The sequence below is a fragment of the Hyaena hyaena genome, unplaced genomic scaffold (genome assembly GCF_003009895.1).
Source record: "Hyaena hyaena isolate Hyena2069 unplaced genomic scaffold, ASM300989v1 scaffold_54, whole genome shotgun sequence".
Classification (NCBI taxonomy): domain Eukaryota; kingdom Metazoa; phylum Chordata; class Mammalia; order Carnivora; family Hyaenidae; genus Hyaena; species Hyaena hyaena.
In genome coordinates, this window is record NW_024080685.1 from 254,908 (window position 1) to 269,385 (window position 14,478).

General features: G+C 39.7%; 1 protein-coding gene across 4 annotated transcripts in view; it reads right to left on the reverse strand.

Annotated features, from left to right (window-relative positions):
• Window positions 1-14,478, reverse strand: part of ADAMTS3 (ADAM metallopeptidase with thrombospondin type 1 motif 3) — a 257,247-nt gene that overhangs the window by 242,227 nt on the left and 542 nt on the right. For 3 of the 4 annotated variants that reach the window (XM_039230954.1, XM_039230952.1, XM_039230951.1), the window contains exon 2: window positions 13,162-13,189. In XM_039230954.1, the coding sequence (XP_039086885.1) occupies window positions 13,162-13,189 (28 nt within the window). Of the gene's footprint in view, window positions 1-13,161; window positions 13,190-13,642; window positions 13,782-14,478 lie in introns of all 4 variants that reach the window. The other variant, XM_039230953.1, reaches the window with a different exon arrangement.

The following is a 14,478-nucleotide window of genomic DNA, read 5'->3' on the forward strand; positions in this document are numbered from 1 at the left end:
GAATGAATGAATGAATGAATGAAAGCAGTTTGAGCCTGAGGGTGTATCTAAAGTTAGAATGTACCATCTTTTCCCCAAGTAGTAATTTACCACCAAGCAATCAATGACAGCCAACTATACAAGTTGTCATATGCTTCTTAGCCAGAGTTTTGCTTGCAAATGTTTTATCTATTTCTCACAGCTCTTACAGACCAGTAAATCAAACATTTCATAGTATCTAGGTCTTGTATTTAACCTACTAAGAACCAAAAAGTAGGTCTAATCATTAAAAGAGACCTCCTAGAGTACAGACACAGAGACCTTCAAGCAGCAGGAAATCAGTCCCACTCTGCAATCCCTTAAGATATTCACAGAATCTGTCTACAGCTCAAAAGTAAAAAAGACCTTGAAAATCATCTAATCTTTGCCTTTCTTACAATGAAGGCATCTCAAGAAGATGATTTTTTTTTTAAGTTGGAGGTGGAATGCCTTTAATTTGCTTCTGCTCTCTGTGAAGAGAGATTTTTTCTCTGACTCTCCTGGGCCTCTCCATCCCTTGCCTCACCCCTCTCCCCACGCACTCCCCTACCCCATCCCTTCACCACCTCCCCAGATTTCCCACTTCCTGCCTCCCGAAGAAGAGTGATGTATATGAATGATAAGTCTGGGAAAATAAGTAGTTTGCAAAACTCAGACTCCCTCCTCATCCTTCTTCCTGGGAAGGATCCTGATAGGAGACACATTGTCTTCCACAGCAGCAGGGACCAGCCCTACCTTAGCCCAGGGGGGCCTGACATACCCCTCCTGGGGCACATACTTCCCGCTCCCCCAGCCTCATTTGCAAAAGACATTTTTACTACATTTTTGTATTGGCTATTTCTAACTTGTTCCCTCAAACCAGTAAGAGGGGTATGTTTACATTGGGGATCTCCTCAGAAACTTGAACTACCTTTAAGACAAAGTATTGTCACATCTCCATTGGATGACTAATCATAACACTAACAATTCTTCTTGTCAGAGAATTCCCTAAATTCCTCATTTGAGAGTTTAACTTGATGCCTTCTTCCTCCTTGTGCTGAATGAAAAAGATGTATTCTTTTCTATGTGTGTATGTGTGATAGGTGTGTATGTCTGTACACACACACAAATATTAAACATAACCTACAAAGTATTTGAGGAGACAGTGCTGTATGTTTCCATATACTTGGAGACCTTTTAACTGATCAGATTTTCTACTTTAATGTCAACCACATTAGAATTTTCTAATTGTTTCAAAATTTTAATCATTTCTGAGACTTCGGACACTTTTACACGTGTCTGTGTTTCAGCCAAGTATTTGTACATAAAAAGCCCTTAGCAAATACAGGTTAAAAGAAAAAGAGGAACTTCCCTCAAACTGAAACTTAAACATGTCAGTTCTCTGTCTAGAATGTGTTGTCCCCTCTCTTCATCCCTAAAATACCTAAACCAAAGTTCTCATTTTCACCTAAATACTCAGCTTGCCTTCTTGATTTCACTGTTTCTATTCATGATGTGTTGAGTCTCTGAAACCCCTAGGCTAGAAGACTGACTTTATTTTAACTCCTCCCCAGCCCCCAGCATCCAGCTTATTTAATATCATTCTAGTCCTTGTGATTTCTCCTTAGAAATTGCCCTCAAACTAACCACATCTCTTCCAGTCACCTCAGGTCCTTGTCACTACACGCTGCAAAGTGCCAAGTCCAAAGTCCCCAACATAATTTCTCACTACCAAATATTACATCAATTGTACCAAAACACTGTCTCAATTACTGCGAGGAAAACTGTTCTAAAGTCCCACATTTAACAGGCCTAAATTCTACCACTTACTACCTTTGTGATTTTGGCCACTTAAGACTTTCATGTCAGTGCTCATCTGTAAAATGAGGGTAACAGCATCCCATTCATAGACTTATAAAAATTAAATGGCCTAAGGGTGCCTGGGTGGCTCAGTGGGTTAAGCATCTGACTTTGGCTCAGGTCATGATTTCATGGTTCATGAGTTCAAGCCCCCATCGGGCTTTGTAATGACAAAGAGCCTGGATCCTGCTTCAGATTCGGTGTCTCCCTCTCTCTCTGTCCCTCCCTGGCTTGTGCTCTGTTTCTATCAAAAATAAATAAACATTAACAAAATAAATTGAAAAAAATTAAATGGTCTAATCCAGAGTGCTTAGACCATTATGTGGCATATAGTAAGGGTTCAATCAATGTTCAGTATTAATATTGCTATGTTGTTCTCTCTCAATAGTTTCAATGCCCATCATTACTTCAGGATAAAACATTCCAAAAATTGATAGCTTTTTTCCATGTTAGATGTGAAAATTGCCTCAAAGACCTCTACTCATCAAATCCTCTCACTTCACAAAATAAAAAACTGAAACTCCTGGGTAACAGAGCCCAAATCAAAACTGACGTGTCATTGAAGGCCCTCTGTGCTCTGTCCCTAACTTTTTTGTGACATCGTCTCCCATATTATCCTGTTGAAACATTCTAATGTGCTCACTACACCCAAAGTAATCACGCCTGCCCTTAAAGTCTTACTCTACTGTTCACCCCCAGGGAAAGGACTGCTGCTTTCTCTCTATCTATGCAAATCCAACCTGACCCAGCCCACAGGGCCTATCTCAAGCCTCATCTCTCCTAAGAAACCTTCTCTGCTATCTTGTCCAGAGTACAGACCTGCTGGTCTAAGTGTCTTAGATCTCATTGTCAGGCTTTGTCTGTATGACAGTTATAAAAATCTCTATGGGAGAAAAGTTATATGCTTATGTCATATTTTTGGAGAAGTTCCCTGGGGCACAGGTGTGGTATTTTAGCTATGTTTAAATGTCCCCAGCATACAAGAGTCTTTGGAGGGGGGAAAAAAAATCAATGGTTATTTTTGGAAGTGGGGATTCTTGAGAGGGAGTGCTTTCACTGTGTGTCACTGTGCCTGTGTTCTGGGATCATCTTAATACCTTCAGGCATTCAGCCACAGTAGCTCACAACTGAGGACAGGCAGCTTGGTATGTATGTGTTGCCGAATGATACCCAAATGTGTCCTAGAGATTACTAAATGCCCCCAGCATGTTACGAAGACCACACTATAGAACAGTAAGAAAACAAAAGTGTTCAGTAGTACAATCGACACTACAGAGACCTCAAGTGACTACAGTACAAAGCTCACACATATCACAGCAATCTTTAGCCGATCTAATTAGGCCCAAGCTACAACTGGTACACAAAATACTGGAATACTTGTGAGTGATGCAATGTGGCTTGAGTTCCCAAGCAAGGAAGGCAGCAGGGAGGGTATGATAGTTGAGTACTAAAGGTTTGGATTCGGAAAGCCCCACATTTGAATTCTCATTTCAAGCTGATGTGCATTTTGCCATCTGCAAGCAAATTATGAAAATTAAGGCCGAGAGGTTGTCTGTAAAATGAGGATAACAATTGGGCTCAAGTAAGGTGGTAAGGCACATAAAAGGCTTATACCAGCTATTAACATTTTAATAGATGAAAAGTTAACTGATGTTATTATCACTGTGACCATCCTCATCTAGCTAGAGCTATGGATGGTGGAAGTGAACTTCAGATTCCTTCCACTTGCCAGTACCTCTGAGGCCTCACACCCACCTCCCTTCCCTCCCCAGTCTGGCGTTTCTGATAAGGTTAGAAGAACTCCCCATGCTCCATGTCAACTGATGGCCTGAAGTCCAGGCAAGAGTATAAGAACCCATACTCTATTACCCTACCCAGAGGCTGAGATTCTCTCCCAAGAACTGGTTGATTACTCTAGAGAGACAGTCCACACAGGCATTTTTCAGGTATAAACTCTCAGTATGCAACAATCTGGCCACAAGAATGAAATCGAATAAGCATCTTCAAGATCTGCTAAAGAAGCAGCTCCAACAACAACATTTCCAAATCCTGAGCTGAAGGTAGGAGAATGACTTTCATCAGAAATGACAGGAGCCAGCTGCTCCAGGAAAGATGTGAGCAGGGTGATGAGTGGACGTTAAAGAGGGCACCACATGCTGAAGGGCTTTCCCAAACCTATAAACACAAATGGAGAAGGGGACCCATCTTCATTCAAAGGCAATTAAAAGTTAGTTGTGACACATCCTGAACTTCTGAACACGGCCAAATTCTTTTCCTCACTTCATCTCCTCTAGGCTCTTATCACCACAAGCCAGAGAAACTCTTTGAAGTCTTTTATTTTCGTTGCAAACCTACTTTCACAGTCAAAGATTTTTCATCAAGCTATTGGAGGGGGGAAAAAACAAAACGAAACGAAACAAAAAAAAACCTTTTTTTTACTCATTAAGAAAGAACAAATAGTTGTGAACTTAAAAATTCTCATTTTTTTAAAATTTAGCTTTTTCATAAATATTTGTTGCAGTTGCACAATGTTTATGTTCAAAAGAGTCACTTAAGAAAGAACAGCACATTCTTTACTGTTCCAGAACGTGACACCAGGTAAGTGAAGATCTTTGAAAAAAAAAGTGAAGAAATGTTTTAAAGAAAAATGTCCAAGTATTTTCTTTGTTTGCTACATCTTAAAAGGATCAAATAAGCGATAACAGAGTAACAAGTTGAAGGGTTTTTTGGTTTTTGTGTGTTTTAACATGAGGCCCCAATGCCCGAATGTAACATTCCGATCTTAGTTTTAAAGAAGGACATGTACTGATTATATTTATCATCACTGGAAGTTTTACAGACTCGAGAGCTATATTAGACATTCTATAAATTAATATTTCTCATACATCTCACAATTTTTTGATGGGTAATGCTTTGAAAGACTAATATTGAGTCTAGAATTTAAAGCCAGGAAAATGAGCATTTGTCCCCAGGGCCAAAGACTGAGGAAAATATGACAGATAAGAAATGTGAATAGCATTTTAAAGGTTTTCCCTGAAGCTTCCTTATGGTGATTATATTTTCCAAATCTAAAATCGTCTGGCTCACAGTATGACAAAAGTATGAGAAACTGGGACAGTCCACTGGGCCACTGTAGTACCTTCCTATTGCTGCCTTAACAAACTGCCACAAACTTGGCCACTTGAAACACCACATATTTGTTATCCTATAGTTCTGGAGGTCAGGAGTCTGAAATAGGTCACATGGGGCTAAAATCAAGGTGTTCACAGGGCTGCGTTTCTTCAAGAACCTCTGGGAATAATCTGCTTCCTTGACTTTTTCCAACTCCCAGAGGTTGCCTGCATTTCCTGGTTTATGGTTCCCTTCCTTCATCTTCAAAGCCAGAAACATCAGACCAAGTCTTTCTTATGCTGCCATCTCTCTAGTTTTGTCTCTGTTGTCTCCCTCTTCCACTTCTAAGGAAACCCCCCAATAATCCAGGATAGTCTCCCTATTTAAAGGCCAACTGGAGCACCGGGGTGGCTCCGTCAGTTAAGAGTCTGACTTGATTTTGGACTTAGGTCATGATCTCATGGTTCATGAGATCCAGCGCCATATCCAGCTCTGTGCTGACAGTATGGAGGCTGCTTGGGATTCTCTCGCTCTCTCTCTCTCTCTCTCCCTCTCTTTCTGCCTCTCCCCTGCTCACATGCCTACTTGTACTCTCTCTCCCTCTCTCAAAATAAATAAATAAGCATTAAATATAAATAAATAAAGTCCAACTGATTAGCAACCTTAATTCTATCTACAAACTAAATTCCTCTTTGCCATGTAACATAACATATTCACGGGTTCCAGGGATTCAAATGTAGACATCTTCGTGGGAGCGAGGTGGGGTGACATTATTCTACCTACCGCATGCACCAGTTCCCATGCAGTGTGTTGGGAAGCCCTTACATGGGTTTTCCCCAGCAACCATCCTCCTTTTTCTTTAACTACACCCCAGTTTTCCCTCAGGTCAACCATCCCACATTCCACTCTCAGTGCCTATAAATCAAGAATGAAATGTCTCAATTCAGGCCAATCAGAGCACTGCATCCCCTGACCACAGAGAATGGTTCAAGGTTAATACTGTGACTCAAGCCAAGTAGCCAATAAAAGCCCCACCAGGAATTTTTGCTGGAGCTGTCAAAAAACAAGTGTTATGTCTAGTGGAGTGAAGGGTAGAATGATACACTAGAGATGCTAGTGACAGTCTCTGCCACAACCTGAGGGGCCACCAATCATATGCTGATAAAAAAATAAAGCCAAAGCAGGAAAATGAGAAAGAATGAAGAGTAGGGGGAGGAAAGGGAGGGATTTCTGACATTATTTGAGCCCTCAGTTCAGTTCTACCTGACTTTGATTACCTGATCAATTTTGTTTTCATTAACCAGTGTCAACTGGGTTCCTGTTATTTCCATCCAAAGGAGTCCTGATTAATATAGGAACTTTCTCTCAATGAAACAAAAAGGACTTTCAATAAACAAGGTGAAAAGAAGAAAGAATTGTGTCTAGCATGCAAGAAATATAGTCGGTACAGAATCCACATGGAATCACTGTTTTTGTACCATTCATTTCTTACTGAACTGCTCCCTCCACTGCCATATTCTAATGAATTAAGCAACACTATATTGAGTTACCAACATTAAGATAATACATGAAAATAGAACTCTCAAAGAGCTGTCACATGGTGAGTTGAGTGGCTGGAGAGTTTACAAGTCCTTGACACAGTAAATTAAGGTTCCTGGAAATTAATGGTGGTAGGCAGACCTATCAGAAACGTACGGGTTAGAATGAGGTGGCTCTCATTGAATAAAAGTGTTTTAAAAAAGCACAAGACTAAGATATAGTACTAATAATAGCTATTGTCCTAGCTTGCTTACCACATGCCAGCATTTTATGAATCCTTTCTAATTCTATGAAGTAAGGAGTAGTAATATACCTACTATACGTAGAAGAAAGTGATGCTTTGGGAAGTTAAAGTCATCAGCTAGAAAGTAGCGGAATCAGGCTTTTAAACCACAAAGTGATAAGAGTCTGTGCCCATGACAATTTGATAGAAGAAAGGCAATGAATACTAATAGGTCCTCTCCTGGATATGCTGGTTATGTTTTAGATTAAGGAATGGACTTTACATGAAAAGAGACATTTTTACATATAAAAGAAAGAGAACTCAAGCTCATATAATGACTTCACTCATTCTTTTTAATTTGTATACATACGTATAAAAATATAAGCCCTAAATATGAAGGAAATTTGTAGGAAATGGGATTTAACATCTAAGATCCCAGTATTTGAAGATTCGTATATTTAATCCTAGATTACTTCCTATGAGTTTCCTAAATGTTATTTTTGTTTTACCAGTCACTTCAAAACAAGAGAAACTCTTTCATGCTGTTCACAATTTATTCTAAATTCCATAAAGAGTCATCATGCTAAATTTGTGGCAATCATTTTTATAAACAAGAAACTGACATTACCACAAAATGTCTCCTAAGGATTTACACTTAGTAAAATCATATAAAAATATTTGAAAAATTATGATGGATAAATTACTTGTGGGAACAGATATTCGTAAACTAGAAAACACTTCTCATGCTTTCCCATCCATTCTATAGAACACACAGCACTCAAATTCTGTGAGGTGGATGGATCTTGTCACAGTACTAATAAAATTTACAAAACATTTTTACAATTGCTCATAAACCATGAACCAGGGTACTTGATAACTAGAAAAAGAATTCATTGCATTTTTCAGAGATTGTATAACCAAATATTTAAGAACTACATTCAGAGTTAAGAAGAGCAGAGCCAAAACTAATTTAAAATTGACATTTTTAAAAATCAATGCTTTGCTATACTACCAGTAAGAGTTCAGGTCATACAAACTTCTTCACATGCCATCTATCAACATATATCATGTTAATTTGGTTTTACTCAGAAGTCAGCTTCTAAAAAAATTTTTTTAAATCAATCAATCAATCAATCAATAAAAAGAAGTCAGCTTCTAGAGCTTTCTCCTCAAGTAGTCATTTGAAAAGCAGGCAGCAGCTGTCAATATACAACAACACAATATACAACAGCTATCAATATACAATATGCCATGGTGTGGCAACGTTTGTTATGAGAAAATAGGTATCAACAAGTACATTCATTAATGTTTATTAGAATAATGAGATTAAAATGATATTCATAAGGATTTTGCAGTGATATGAAAAATTTCACTAAAATAGCAAACAAAAACAGGTATACAAAAATAATCTACACACTCTATGTATTAAATGATGACTGGGTAAGAACATGCTAAATTGGTATTTAAGATGATTGTCAAAAATCTGGGGATTACAGAAAAATTAAATAAGACGGTTATAATGGGCACATGTAAAACATCTATATTCAGAAGGAAAACTAATTAAAAAGAATAATTCAACAATTTGTAATCACAGAAGTAACAACAGCTTAGGAGTAAAAGCTGATGTCTGTGGGAGCAACATGAAAAAGAAGCTTCCCAAAATTCTGGCATTTGTGTTCCATCGAAGTCATCACTGTCACTAATACCCAGTCCAAGTAGCGTAACCAAACTCTTCATATTGAAATCACTCTTGATTTTACCGGGCAATTTGGCACTGTCCCTAATGGATTTCCAAGGTGATCTGGGTTGGCACCCCACAAGTAAAGAATGCTAAGAGATAATCATCCTGGAAGCAGAAGTGACTATGGGGATTTCTTAATATTCCTGAGCAATATTATGATTATTTGGTACAATGGCAAGAAAAAAACAGTGAAAGTATGGGGAAGAAGTATTTCAGCTAAACAGCACTAATAATTTGTGGGTACTAAATTAACAAGCTACACTTCATAACACCTTCATCTACAAAGCTTAAAGCATTTACTAGTAGCCATTATGCTGCTTAATGGAGGGGTGGAAACTAAATCAATAAAGTCCAGTGCAAGATCTTTGGTTACAAGAAAGGACAATGGCTAAATGGGTAGCCATTCGAAATTTTACAAAGGATCCCTTTAAATCCCTTTAAGTCACACTTTTTAGTATTGCTGCGGGCACACTGGATTGATAGATTTTAAGCTTAGGTTAGTTATCTTATTTCCCCTGATGCCCGGAATAAGGCAAATGATCTCAAGTAGACATTAGCGCAAAATTATGGACGTTCCAAACCTGTACATGATTCAGTTCAATTTGCCAAATCTTACTGAACAGAAGCAGAAAAGTGTAAGAAACCAATAAATCCAGGTCCCTGAGCTTTACGGAGTGCAATGAGAAGTTACAAGGAGCTTTGATAACATTGAATAATTAATTGTATAGCTATTATGCCATCAGCATTTTCTTGAGAACCAATTAAACCTGGAGAGGGACACAGAAGTGCATTTAGGAAAATGCAGAATGCAGATGAATCCCAGTATAATACCCTGCTCACTAGATCTATGCATTGAATAACAAATATTTGAGGACCCATGGGGTCCTGAGCCCAATTTATATACTGGGGATACAGCAATCATCAAGACAAATTGTTGGCTTTCATGAGGTCTACACTAGTAGAAATGCCCACTATAAGCCAAGGACTAGGTAAAGTGACTCACACTAAACCTTGAAAACCAAGTAAATACCTGCAAATGATGAAAAAATATTTCTCAGTAAAATGGATATTTGAGAGGACAAGATTAGCAACTTTATTTTGTTAAGAATGAAATGGAATGGAATTTGAAACTTGGAAACAGAAATAGGGCAGAGAAAGATAGATATGCCCTGATTCCAAGAGGGGCAGGTAAGCATGGGAACTCAGTACAACACCAAAGCCTCACAATTTTTCCTCTAATGATACTCAGGCAATATCAAAGTTTCAGCTTATGAAACAAAGGACTCAGAGAATTATTTTGCAGATTCTCCAATTTCCACAAAACTATGATTATTTCCTAAGCCACATGTGTCACAGAGCAAGCCTCCTTACCCAATCAGGCTAGCCATCCAGCTGCCCACAATTACCCCAGGCATCCCACCAAGGCCATATTCTGAGTCAGAATGAAAGCTCTCCCTAATATGCCACAGAAGTATGTTAATGACCTCATGAAACACACTAACACATATACACAGTGCATACACATTCCTATGTATGTGTATGTGTGGGTGTATGTATGTATGTATATATACATATACATATACATATGTATGTATGGGTGTAGATAGGTAGATTGTTCCTCTCTGGTTAACAAAGAAGCAGAGAAGTAGTAGGTTAGAGTTCAAAACCTATGTGACCATTTTTTCTAGGATGAATCATACTTTCCCACATATCAAGAGGAAATTTGGGGGCACCTGGGTGTCTCAGTTGGTTAAGCGGCCGACTCTGGATTTCGGCTCAGGTCATGATCTGTTTGTGAGTTCTAGCACAGGGCCCTCTTGGACTCCTCTGTCTCCTGCTCTCTGCCCCTCCCCTACTCACTCTCTTGTGCTCTCTCTCACTCTCGAAAATAAGTATTTTAAAAAATGTTTAAAAAGAGGGCATTTTCCCACTGGGTAGAGGGAGAAGGAAAGCACAATCACCCATTAACACACTATCTAAATGATATATCTGTACATATTCTAACCTGTCCCCATCACACTGCCCTCTCTCTATCTAGATAAAAGCCTTCCTACTTTAGAGAGCTAAAGCATATTAGACATATTTTCATCATTTTCTTAAGCACATAATGTGCAACTCTTTATAAAAAGCATTTAAAAACTGGCAAAGTAAACCGATCCTGTCAGAAGTTGAGCAAGTGATTACCTATCATGGGAGGTGGGGGGCAGGGATACTGCTGATTATATACTTATTGTTCCAGAAGCTAGTTACATAGGCCCTTTCCCTCCACGAAGAATCAGCAAGGGATACACTCATATGCCCTATTCTGCATGTATATGATAAGTCAACAGAAACTATGGTTTTTAATTGAGCTTCTTAATAATTTATGGTTTGTCACTAATGAATATTTATCTTTTCCTGAGACATTAAATGATGCAGAAATCATTCAGAACCATGGACTTTCCTCTAGCCAATTTGGAGACCAAAAAGTTAATTAACTCTGCAAGCCTTATTAGACTTTCTTAATTGTACCATTCATCAAATAGCACATCCAAGAGCAGTTTTATAAAACTGCTTTTAAATTTATTATTTGAAAAAAAATTACTTAATTATACGTAGAGGAGGGAATTTTACCAAACTTTCAGGTTAGCAACCCCTTTACACATGGGGAAAGATATCTCATTACTATACACAAGCTTTTTAAATGTATTTTTAAACCCTTTTCAAGAGCTACATAAATGATCATAACCCAAAGCCAAATGATAGCTATACTTTACTATCACAAGACTCATGAGTCAAACCTATTTTTATCTTTATTTCTTCTCTTCACCTGACCTGAAAACGGTAAATAAAAATGATAGTAAGAAAAGAGAGAATCCCCATAAAGCCGAGGAACCTGGGAGTAAGAAAATCTCCAGAAACACAATCCAAGAGTCCCCTGCCCTCTCCCCTTCCATACTGTTACTCATCTTCTTCCTACCAAATTTAAGCACACCTGTATCACTTCATCTTCTGTAGAAACTTGCAAACAAAGTAATTTATATTAACAAAAGGATTGGACCAAAATCTAACTCAGGGCCTCTTACTGGGGAGCATGCTGATTCTACCTGAAAATTTAATCAAAGAGGTATATTTTATTCCTTTGAGAGGACGGGTAATCTTTTTTTTACTTATTTTAAGTTTATTTATTTAGAGAGAGAGAGAGAGACAGAGGAAGGACAGAGAGAGAGGGAGAGAGAGAATCCCAAGCAGGCTCTGTGCTGCTCAACCAACTGAGCCACTCAGGCTGCCCCTAGAATGGGTAATCTTAAAACAGCTTTTAAATTTACATATTGAAAAGTTGGGAAGTGTAAGTAATCAAAGGATTAAGCAATAATAAAGGAAGAGAGCTTTCTCTTCTACTTGTTTGGAGAATTTTTTAAAATCCTTCTTTAAAAAGATATACATTGATCTCTGAATGTCATGAGCTACAAATGACAAATGTCTCTTCACAGACGCTATATATTTAATGCAGTTCTCAGTCACTCTCCTCCCCTCTGTCCTATTCTTACTACAGAGGTCTAAGCTTGGGGAAGAGTTCCAGCAATCCCAAACACTGCACGTGATGGGAGCATTCTGACCTATGCAGATAGCCCGGATCGTGGGATCACTGCATTAATTTACAAGTAGGCAAACCTCCTGGCTCTGCACTATGCACTACTGCAGGTAGCTGCGGAACCTCTCAAGCTTCATCTTCTTCAAACTAAAATAGACACAGTGGGTCTCTACTTCATAGCGTGGTTGTGAGAATTAGATGACATAACGTGTGCAAAGCAATTAACACCGCCAGGCACACAGCACATAGGCAATGACACATAACTATGTTTGCAGTAATCAAAACTTTCCATCTAGAAGATGACTTTACAATATCACTTGACAAATGCAGAACTTACAGACACACTTATTCTGCCAAGATGAAAATTTATCTTTTAAAGTAATCCAAATTAAATGTATATAAAAAGACTTTGAATGGAGCCTGTCTTCTGACCAGATGATCTTCAGTCTCTGGATTCAGAACAAATATATTACTATGAACAGCTTCAAAAAGAAAAAGAAAAAAGATCATGCGGACTTTGGACTGACCTGTTACAAGTCACTTATACTCTCTGAGCCTCAGTCTTCTCACCCATAAAATGGGAGTAATTCTGAAATTTTAGATGTTATCTGTAAAACTCCTAACAGTATCATACACATTAGTAGATAATCGTGAAGTAGGGGGAATAAGATAAGTCATCAGAGGGCTTATTCAAAACAGGAAAAGTTTTAAGAAAAAATTTTCATTCTGTCTTTCATTTTTCCCTTCTTTGTAGCATGCTTTCTGTTCTAATCAGATATACTCTTTCTAATGCTACCCAAGTTGATTTGACTTATCTCCATGCCTTCTTCCAACCTCTACACCATCTGCCAAGTACCTACTAGTGGCTTGTCCAAAGACATGCCTGAAAAAATTGATACATGAAAAATCCAACTGCAAATTTTTATACCACTTAACTCAGCCCGAAAAAAGTGGGACCTCCCTCCAGAAAGGGGAAGAGAAAAAAAGAAATGTTCCTGGATGACAAATTATTTTTTAACCACCAACGGGAGAAATTTCAGAAACAATATTTTAATTAGCTAATTTCATCCCTTTCTTTCTACCAAGATAAGAATGGCATCTGAGAACAAGGCTTACCTATTTGCACCATTTCTTCATTACCAGCCTGGAAAGGAGGGGGGAAAGTAAAAAGAAACAGTTACTGGGTTTCATCTTATCACCTCGTGCATTTTATTTCTACCATTAATGCTTTTCAGGAGCTAATCAGGAGATGCTGGAGCCGGGGACTGGTGCCTACAGGCTGCACCTTGGTTTGTGGGTTCTTGGGGCAAGGGAATGAGCCAATTCAATAACAGTTTGTTACAGGGAATTGTTTGCCCATTTTCATTTTAATATTTATGAAGCCAGCAAAAATAAATACTGACATTCAATATTCTTTTCTTAAAACTCAGATACTGGGTGAAGATTAGCAAAGAAAGTCTCTGCATTAATGTGTGTGAAAAGCAGCCTAAAAGGGGGGCCTGATAGATCAGATTTGAGGTCAAGAATCAACTGGACAATCTTCTACTTTTTAACCTATGGCCAGCCCAGGCAGAGCAGAGAAGCTACAAAAACTCACAGAGAAATTCTGTGCCCAAAGTCCCACCGGCCCTGAGCTGATGTGATTTACAACAAACGGCTCGGCTCGTCCCGCTGAGCCTTCTCAAGGACTCTTCTAGGCGCATCGGGCTTCACCTTGAGTCTCCAAAGGGTGGGGGCTGGGCCGAAAAGAAACAGAGCCGCACTCAACTTAGCTTTAAAAGAGGAGGAGTTGTGCAGAGGGGGAGGGGAGAAACGCGGCCGGCGCCTCCAGCCTCTGCCCATGAAAATGCAGGGCAGGAAACGTCCCCAGCCCCCCTCCCCAACTGTCAAACCCCAGCCCGGCCGCGGTCCTCCCAGGACACGTGTCTACTGGATCGCTCCCTGTCCGGCCCAAGGACTTCCTGAAACCCCCGCCTCCGGCTGCCCGAAAAAGCTGTGAGTCAGTGAGGAGGAGAGAAAGCCCCGCGAACCCGACTCCTGCGGCAGCAGCCGGAGCACTGGGATCCCGGACCCAGCGCCCAGAACTTCATTCAAGCGCCCAGACCGCCCTCCGGAAAGGGGAAACCCAGATGGCCCGGCGAGGATGCGAACTGGCTGCAGTTTGTCACCAGGAATGGTTACAAATGCCGCAAAAGGAGGGGGGGGAAGCCCTAGGTGTGACAAGCCTGGGCTCCCGGAGGGAGAGTCCTAACCCCCACCCTGCAGTGCAGCCCCCCACCCCAGAAAGCCCCGCACGCTGCAACCAGCCCTCAAACACCGTTCCTGAACGCACAAGATAACAGGGAAGGGGGGAAGGGGGGAGGAGGAAAGAGAGGAGGGGAAAGAGGGGAGGAACTTTTTCGGGAAAAGGTTGGGTTTGAGTTTTTTCTTGTT